Raw genomic sequence first — 9,987 nt, forward strand, 5'->3', positions numbered from 1 at the left:
ACAGTGAGGCGTCTTCAATAAACTAAATGATGCAAACGGGAGATATTTTTAGGATGTCAGCAATGCTGTTTGACTTGCTCAATGAAAAACATGTTCAGGGCCTCCATTTATCTCAGTTTGCACAGTGCATGTTTGTAAGAGAGATCTTTGGACTCCACCTTGTGGCAACAATTTGAAACTATCACAACCTTGTGTTACAGGCTGACTGAAACTACATCAATAACTTGAACTACATGGGGGGGAACAACATACGAGCTGACGGAAATAAAAACTAGACTTTAGAAAAAAAGTAACTGCAACGATATTGTGTACTTACAAAACTAACTAAAATGACATAATAATACACAGGAAATGTTAATGTAAAATGTTCATCTTTGTTCCAATCAGTGTTTTCCCATCAATAAATACTGAGTGACAAATAAGGAGACAAATTATCACAGTGTGCTTAGAAAAGCCTGTTTAATTATTTTCATAAAAATAAACCATGTAAAGACAAGTCGACAAAAAAAACAAAGAAAAAAACTGAAGGAATGGGCGTTCCTGCCATAAGGCCTCGATGAAGAACAGAAATGTGATAAATTCAGAATTAGGCTGATTTTCAGTGAATAAATTTGAATTCAAAAGGGGAACAGAGATTTTAAGGAAAATTCACTCAGTCTAATACATTTGAAATTCCATCTTCAATGTAATTCAATGCTGAATTCAAATTTAAGTAAGATCCAGTTCTGAATTGACTCCGACTGCAAAGGCGATCGACAACGTAAAAGCTTCAGAGCAAGAAAACAGGTGAATCATCTTCATTAAGAGGTGTCCATTGAAGACGATTCTGAAATTTAAGAACAGAAACATGTTGCTTATTCACCATGTCATGCAGAATTTGTATATACTAAGAATTTTAAATTACTTGACGGGAGAGCTGAGCCTATGAGTGCAACACTGAGCTGCATTGTCATACAGTATTTTTCCATCTATCTCTCTTTTCTCTTCTTTGCTTCGCCCAAGCGAGCAGTTTCTGTAAACATGTTAAAACTGAAAACTTAAACGACTGCAGCAGATTACAGCAGGTGCCCCTGGCTAACAGTCAGTTTCAGCATTTTGATGCATCGTGACTTATATTTAATACCTTCTGAGACCCACAGGGCTGCTGCTGATCCCAGACGATATTTGTGTCTTCAGGAGGCTGCTGCAGGCTAAGTTTTAAGGCTACAGTTATAATGCTGGGATCATCAGGAAGTGGGCTAAATAACGCTCCAAAGAAAATGGGTTCTATGGGTACCCACAAGTCTCCCCTTTACAGACACGCCCACTTTATGCTAGTCTCATACAGTTTGGGGCAAAAACCACGCTGTTATTCTCACGCAGTGCAAATGTGTTATTTTCACCTATTGTATTTTAATATTTCCGCACACTGGGGTCTCTAAACAGTCTTGGAATCCCATAAATTGAGTATAAGTGGAAAGCTGAGACTCTTGTGGATTCAACGAGCCCAATTTTATTAATGTGTGATGATGCGAGTCCCCATAGTAGCCATTACATTTCACTGCAGTAAGACCATTCTTTTAAAATTGACCTCACTGTGTAAAATGACCTCTTGTGACCTCTAGGATAATCACAGCCCTATCAAACTGTACAACCACAAACTAGAGACCTCAGGCATTCAGATGACATGTGGCTTTCATAAGTATACTGACAATAAGGAGGTTTCTCAGCAGTTTCCAGAACAGCACTGCTTGCCATTCAATTGCTGAAAAATCCAAATGTCAAAAGGTTTTGGTACCAAATCACAGCATGGGTTTTTCTAAGGAGCTCTTGGTGTCTAAATGTGGTGTTTGAGGGATTTTTTTGACCATTTTTAACAATTCTCAGGTGGTAAAAATGTTTAAAATTAGCACCAAATCTTTGGAACAAATGGTATCAACCCTAAAATTGCTGCAACTTGAGACATAATTAAACATGAGAATAACCATCATATACTTCCATCATAATGTTCTAAGCACTTATACATTCTAAACTTTTGAGTTTAATGTTTGAGTCTGTGGTGGGTCTCAGAGGGTTGACCCACATCAGCAGCATCAATGTGTACTGTTGCTATGTGCATATGTCGACAGCCGAGGAATTCAGCCACTACCAGGCAGAGAGGGTGGACAGCAAACTCACGTGTTTCATTAAAGAGGAAGGAATCCTGATACTCCTTCATGTACTGAGAGGATCTGGCCTCATCCAGGAACAGAGAGTAAACCCTTTTGATGTCCTCCACCTGGACTTCTGTCCCCTGAAGAAGCCAAAACCCAGAGATGATAATCAACACGAACACTACAGCAATTCATGACCACACAACTGAAACATAATCTGTCGAGTAATTTAAAACAAGTTGCTTCTAGATTTTGCAGCGATAAAATCTGCCTGCTCAGACTGAGCTTACCTTGCGTTTGCGACACACAAGTCCAGCGGTGCTGATCAGCTGGATGGCGTAACGCAGCGACGTCTCCATGCCAATGCGAGTCAGGACAGTGTGAGCCTCCTCGCTCAGCTCCACGTCCTCCTCCTCACACCTGAAATGAAACCACGCAAGTTGGTTTCCATTTTATTTGAAACGCTGGGAAGAAGCAAACATAGCTTGCTGACAGATGATGAACGCATATATTCACCGGATCTTGAGGATCTGCCTCGTCTCTTTTTCGGTGTAAGGGGAGGTGGCGATGATGAGCAGGCGATCCAGCAGGTCGATGGGGATGCCATGAGGGCTCTGATAGTTTGTGCCGCGGATACTAAGAGAGATAAGAGTGGATATTTGAAAAGAAATGACACAGATTCAAAGTTCCCCACAAAAAAAGGCAAGACATAAAACTTTTCCACAACTCTAATGATCAGATAGGAGGAAAATGTAGACGTAATAGTACCGAGTGATGCCTCTGTTGGTGGCCATAATGAGAACTGGGGACAGGTCACTCTCCAGGGCACGGTTCAGGAAAGAAAAGCACTCCATGTCCAGCATATGGACCTCGTCAATAAATAACACCTGGAACCACAAACGCAGAAAGTTAGTAAAGTACAATCACAGACAAAGCAAAATATAAACACACATAGTTGCACCTACCCCAGGAATGATCTCTGCCTTGCCCTCTTCCCTCCACTCACACACTTTGGCATTAATCTGCTCACGGACTTCGGACTTTATCTCTCCGGTGTCTCCGGAGAAGAGAGCCAGGAATCCTTGAGTGCGGCTGTTGATGACGTCGATCTCATGGAGGGACACTGTGTGCACCACCTCTTTCCTTTTCTGTAGCTCTCCCTCTGGGCACTGTACAAACTGTGTCTACAACACAAACACAATGAACCGTGAAAAATCTGTCCCATTTCAATGTACAAAATCAGAAAAATAACAAGACACGGAGCAATGCTGTCATTGCAGTTAGATTCTCCTGCTTAGGATTTCCCCGGTGTTCATCACCCAGAAAGTTTTTACCATGTGACGAATTATCCGCAGGAGTCTCTTCCTCTCCAAAAAAAAAAAAAAAAAACAAAAAACGGACCAGGTGATTAAACCGGGAAAAACACTGAATAAAGCAGCGTCATGATACAAATCAATGTTCCTCCGACCCTGTTCGGCTGGGCTGCTGGCCCAATTCCTGCTAACCTGTGCTCACCTTTTTTAACTGATAACTTAAGATCCAGATATTGAAGAGGTTTTTACCAGGAGCCGAATTATCTGCAGAGGTCTCCACCTCTCCAAAACAAACAGGCCAGGTGATTTGAACTGGTATAAACACTGAATAAACCAGCTTCACGTTAAAAATCAGTGTTTTACTGATGCTGTTTGTTACAGCAGGGGCTGGACCCAAACTGCTGCTAACACTTGCTCAGCTTTTTGCTCTAATAACTTAAGATCCACATGTCCGATAATTAAATTTTCATCATCCGGTTAAAAACGACAAAGATCCAAAAAGCACATTGTAAAAATTTGGCTTAAACTGGATAAAAAGTCAATTTATGACAGCTTCTGGCAGACGACCTTGACGAATGCCTAAAGGGGGTCTGATGCCACTTGAACACTGTCTGTACTCAACTCAACAAAATATGTATCATTGGTCTATTCGAGTATGGTGATATTCAACAACGAATTGTGTGAAGGCAAATGGACGTTAAACATCTGCTGTTGTTTGTGAATCAATGACTGCACCAGTGAAGTTTTAGTGATGTGACAGTTTGTGGATACCTGAGCTCCCATGGCATCATAGTCTCTGGCTCTGGTGAAGGAGCGGCCCAGCTTGCTGATCTTTCCGGTGGCTTTGTCGATGGTAATAACATCTCTGATAGAAAACATCAGAACGTTAAGATGACGTGTGTCTATCCGACAGGCCTGAGTGATCCTGATTAATGAACAGGAGATTAACTCACCCTGCTTGAACCTTCTCTTTACTCAGACTGTCGATCATCTTGTTGCCTAAGTCGTATATTGTCTCCATCTCAGTAGTCTTTAGAGTCAGCTTGCCCACCTTGGCACCCTGAGAGACAAAGATAAATGTGTAATTTCCTTTTGGCCATGACTGCCTTCAAACAAGTCAAACAGTGTGGTCTGTTAAAAAGAATGACTGTGTAAGACAGCCCGTTATGACTGCACAAGGAGCCGACATGTGAGCAGCTTACCGTTCCAGTGGCCGGTCTATCAATCTGGATCTCCACCACCTCTCCTTCAATAATCTCTGTCTCTTCTCTGTGACAGAAACCCACTGTGAATACAGATTGCTTTCAAACAATAAGAATCACAAAACACAATTATTGCTTACTCACTTGATCCTCACTCCGATGGCTTTTCTAAAAGCTTGGCTGAGTGCCTCAGTTTTGCTCATCTCCAGAGAAAAGATCTCACTACCGGCCAGCGCTGTGAAGGGTGTATCGGGGCCAAGAGACTGGGCGATGCCTGCATGAAAAATATAATCTCATCTGAATTTATACTCAGCTTTTGAACCGGAGAAAATAAACTTATGCTTCAACGAAAATAGAACTTAAGCCAATTACAACAACAATATGACTTCCAGAGGAGGATGAAATGATATTGTGTTCTGGAAAGCCTCCAACGTGGCCCTTACCCATAGCGATGGCGGTCTTTCCTGTGCCAGGTTGGCCAGCGATCAGGACTGCTCTGCCAGCAATGTGACCGTCTTTGATCATCTCCAGGATGACCCCCGCTGCCCGACGGGAGGCCAGCTGGCCGACCATCCCCTGAGACACCTGCAGGTGAATAGGAACAGGTACCCTTGAAGCCAAACACATATTAACTCACATCTGGATATCATTCTGCGCTGTAATCCAATATATCTGCTAAATTCATAACATCTGTGCTAATAATCAAATACTGAGCGTTCACTTGACACACACTGGAATCCAAGAAGCAGGATTACCTTGCAGAGTTATGACCGAAACACATCTATATACATTTCTTTAGATGCTAAATGCCACCTGAAGAGGGAACAAGTCTCAAAGCTACACAATATGAACTTAACGCTACCTGTCTTGGCTCCAAAGCATCATCCAAACCGAGACCACGAATGTGAGAGTGCGCTCCTAAACACAAGATAGAAATGAACACTTTAATATTAACCACATTTGGAGGAAGGACTAAAGACCAGGTACAACATATATTAGGGCTGACCTATGACAACATGCATGCAGCAGTCATCAACTTGTATCCATAAACAGCTGGACAGTCAGTTTACCAGTGTAAATGCAGATGCTTACCAATTCTCTCAATCCGTGTGATGTCACGAACCTCTGGAACCTTTGTAGACGCCATCTGTATTTAATTAAAAGCAGACAGCCGAGATATATGTAATATAAAAAACAATTATCAGTGACAAAGTATGAACACTTCTCCTGTATTTTTACAAAATATATCACAGATATGTTTGCTCTCATTGGATCGAAGATATGCCCCAGCTGTAGCCATTTTCTTTTCAATAGCCTTTTGTTAATCAGGTTTTATGGTACTTTTATTGATTTGATTAATTTGGTTCTTAAACGTGTCTGTGCTTTCATATATTATATTTTATTGTTCTATTTTTAAAAATAATTTTATTTTTCTCATCTTTTGCCTGTAAAGCACTTTGAATAACCTCTGTTTATAATAAGATGCTATATATAGGCTATAAGCTTGCCTTGCCATGCCTAATGAACACTATAATAACACTGCATCAAAGGAATAAGCAAGAGTGGGACTCATCTTACAAAAACACTGCCACAAAGCAACCTTCCTTAGCCGCTATGATGCTTTAGGCTCTGATTACTTTCTGGCTGAGTAAAGTTTAGTATATTTGTATGTAACTAGGCACATTGCAAACAAAGTATTCGGCTGATCCCTGATATATCTTCCATATTTTTCTGTCTCCCTTTTGTGCTTGCTTTTATGCATATCAGTGGCCCAGATGATGGTGGTGAACATCTCTGGACCCCGAACAACTTCAGTATCTATGTATTATAAATATGTCTTTCATATTGGTTAGTGTTTTTTTCTTTAATTTTCTTTAACTATGTTTAGTCTACATAGCTTATGTTGTGTGCCGCCTGAATTCTATCATGGTGGGAGAGGAGGAATATCAGTCAAAACATCTTTATACAGTGTCTTGTTGAAGATAAATTGTTTTTAAAAAGAAATCTGAAATAAACCCCATTAAGAAAAATACTGCAGGAGGAACTAAAACTCTGATATAAAAAATAAAATGTACCTGAAATGAATAAACAAAGTCAGTATACAGGTTCTTAACAGAAGGCTGGCTACAGCCAAAATCCAGCCACAGTTAGGAGCCTCAACAGTACGAAAACATACTCTGTAAACTGGGCTGAGAGCAACTCAGAAACGTTTATTAAGTCATGAAAACAGGCCACAGAGGATTGGAAAGTGGCATACTGCTAAATAGAAAACGGTATTGTGCACCATTGAGTTCAGTTTTGGTTCATTAGTATCCAATAACGTTATTAGTCACAGACATTTTACAGTTATATACTTTCCACTTGTCTTTACAATAAGCCAAGTGCCTGAGTATATGTGTTTTACTCCTGGTCCTGGATCAGAGCTATTTACTTCAATACCTCTATTGATGCTTAAGGTCTTTTGTAATTAAATACCAAAAGCACCAGGTTTCACCCCAAGTCTCAGAGCTAATATTAACCTCATTAACCAGTCTGTATCACATGAATTAAAGTACAGTCTGTCCTGTCCAGCTGGTTGTCATAGTGACAGCTGTAACGCATGCCACAACACAAGCACACGAGAGCGTTAGCCATAGTGCTGTCTTTTAATTTGTCATATTTATCACTTTTATAAAATATCCATATCAGTCAAAAATATGACTCAAATTATATGCGGAAGCCACAACTATTACCTTTTATCATAAATCTATTTTATCGGCAGCGCTAGTACTGCAAACTGTAATGCTAACGCTAGCTAATGTTGTGTTAGCAAACTAGCTAGCTCCATTCATCGGTTTTCTGTTTTCACTAACGTCAAGACACCGCAGAAGATTTGCTCATGAAGCTATTTTAATCAAAAGTAACCTGCTACGACACCAGGAAGTGAAAGAGCAAGATCTTAAGTATTTACTACAGTTATCAGATGAATGTAAACTCACCTGTGCTGCCACACTTCAGAAATGTGAGAATGCGGCGCTTCTTTCTAACGGTGCGCAGAGGAATTGGGTCCGGGGAGAAACAAGTTCCTATTTTTCTATGTACGTATTCAAGTTTAATGCCCTCTGTCGACACGGAGGCTTGTGTGACTCCTCGTTTATGTCGGTTTGGATCACTTAACTGTGTATTTTAGACTTTTTAAACCGCTTATATCTGCCTCACATCCCCATTTGGTGCACCGAAGAGAGGTAGGAAGATTTTAACGTGCCCCTCTGTCTGCTTTTTCTAATTAACAAACCCCATCTTTAAACTACGTTAAACCTTTGACTATTTTTCCTCTAGCTTTCCTTTATGTAATGTGGGATTAACAAAACAAACTTGCACAAAGTTCACAGATAGGTAGGGTGAATTTGTTCAGGGAGGCAGCCTCTAACATGTTTGAAGAGACTAATCCCACACGAAAAGGGGAGGTCTGTGTTTGCAGGTTATAAGACATAGGCATGCTGGGACAGTAAAGGCAAGCCAGTTAAAACTGCTTTGTTATGCCAAACTACTTGCACTGTTTCAAATTGTTGTGTATCTCCAACAGTGAATCATGTCCCCACACAGAGGCCTCCACAGTGGGGTGAATCCTGGTGAACAGGGGCCAATGACAGCCTTGGTGAGCACTGTGTACATTTATCCACCAGAGGTTGCAAGGCTCAAAGGTAATTTTACAGGTTTAACAATTTCAGTGCAGAGCAGCTGCAAAGTTACAGCAAACTGGCAGTGACGATTCAGACAGTATATTAATATTCTGCATTTTGTCTGGAGTAGGGGAGACTGGGGTTGGTTGGAACACTTTTCACTCTCAGGGTATTTCTTTGTCATAATTTATGTTGGAATATTCAAATTAGCAGCAAATCATAGGTGAAGGTGCATGTCACATATTACTAAAATCTGTGAATGTACACAATTGTTTTATAAAATTAGGTGATTTGTGATGAAAGTCAAGCTGTTCATTTGTGCCAACGAGCCCCATTAAGGCTCATTTATACTCCCTTTACATACATCAGTTTTTAATGTAAACATTACTGCCCTCATACTCTCATTCATCTTTTATGATGGCATAGATACAGCCAATAGATAGCGCTAGAGGGCAGAGTCAAAAGTTTCATACAATGACAAACGAGGCAATGGTGGAAGAGGCCTTAATATTGTACCTTTTAACAGAGGCAGCATTGTAGAGGGCAGTGATCTGTGCAGCCATTAACATTATATACATCCCTACATAGACTGAGAATTATTTTCACTGTATTACCAATTCGTTCCATTCTGCCTTTATTCTAATTTCTTCATTGTGTCCCACAGTTGTATCTCACTTGAACTATGCTACACTGCCTTAAGATCTCCAGTGGTACTGTTTCGTTTCATCCGTAACCATAAGCGTTTCGAAAACATGCACAAAAACATATGGACAAAATGAACGCAGATCCATCTCCATATCTAACACTGGGCATAAAGGAGCCCTTAGGGGGTTGCTTTGCACAATCTTAAAATGCAAACAATAGAAACAAAAATTAGAACATTTAAATAAAATAAGAACCAGAAAACATGAATATGTAATAGATCAAATCACAATGTTTCTTTACAATAACTTCCGGACAGTACATTGCTTTGCTTCCGTGCTGGTAGTTTTGGTTTATCAAGACAATAGTGAAATTACACAGTACAAAAAAAGCACAGCAGAAACATCAGATAGGTCGGACCACTGTGTTTATCTGTATATCTGTAAATGTTACAGTCAGCTGAAAATTACCACAGAAATAAACAAATCTGCTGATTTCACATAGATCTGCAATGAAAACAATTGCCAGTTGTCTACACAGTTGTCATTTAAAATAATAATAGACAATTAACAGTATTAACAGTTTTTAAAGGGCCAGTGTGTAATATTTGGCATGGTTTATTGTCAATCTGAATCTGAATCTGAATATTCTACCCATTAATATGTTGTGTATTGTATTGTGTAAGTGTATAATCGCTATAAAATAAAATTCATTTGGTTTTCGTAGCCTTATAATTATGCTTTTTATATATATATATATATATATATATATATAGCAAGGGCCTTGCTTTAGAGAGGTCGCCATCTTGCGCCACCATGTATGTACGGCAGACCAAGCAGACAATCCAGCCAGCCAGAGAACGCGTTTCGCGTGTATAAATAAACCAACGAAGACAGCGGAAGGAAGGAAGGAAGGAAGAAGGAGGAGGAAACAGCAGAGAGTGTTAGTAGTTCGTGGATAGAGAGTAGTGAAAAGTTTTTTTAGTTATAAAGTTTGCGAATGGACCACACTTACCACGCAACAGGAGAGAATGAAC

The 9,987-nt window shown here is 40.1% G+C and overlaps 1 protein-coding gene across 1 annotated transcript; it reads right to left on the reverse strand.

Annotated features, from left to right (window-relative positions):
- Positions 1 to 446: 446 nt before the first annotated feature.
- On the reverse strand, positions 447 to 7,746 carry ruvbl2 (RuvB-like AAA ATPase 2). The gene is made up of 14 exons (XM_049591436.1): positions 7,626 to 7,746; positions 5,740 to 5,794; positions 5,510 to 5,565; positions 5,091 to 5,232; positions 4,792 to 4,921; positions 4,648 to 4,714; positions 4,399 to 4,505; positions 4,217 to 4,310; positions 3,098 to 3,316; positions 2,901 to 3,019; positions 2,649 to 2,768; positions 2,423 to 2,552; positions 2,158 to 2,272; positions 447 to 826 (listed from the first exon to the last, which is right to left on the reverse strand). The coding sequence occupies exons 2-14, from the start codon at positions 5,792 to 5,794 to the stop codon at positions 801 to 803; spliced, it is 1,380 nt and encodes a 459-aa protein (XP_049447393.1). The 5' UTR covers positions 7,626 to 7,746; the 3' UTR covers positions 447 to 800.
- Between the last annotated feature and the right edge of the window lie 2,241 nt (positions 7,747 to 9,987).

Source organism: Epinephelus fuscoguttatus, linkage group LG12 (genome assembly GCF_011397635.1).
Source record: "Epinephelus fuscoguttatus linkage group LG12, E.fuscoguttatus.final_Chr_v1".
Lineage (NCBI taxonomy): Eukaryota > Metazoa > Chordata > Actinopteri > Perciformes > Serranidae > Epinephelus > Epinephelus fuscoguttatus.

Coding starts and splice junctions, on each gene's coding strand:
- ruvbl2 (XM_049591436.1), bottom strand. CDS start 5,794: ATGGCGTCTACAAAGGTTCCAGAGGTTCGTGACATCACACGGATTGAG. Junction 4,922..5,090: donor AAAGACCGCCATCGCTATGG/GTAAGGGCCACG, acceptor TTTTTCATGCAG/GCATCGCCCAGTCTCTTGGC. Junction 2,769..2,900: donor ACCAACAGAGGCATCACTCG/GTACTATTACGT, acceptor TATCTCTCTTAG/TATCCGCGGCACAAACTATC.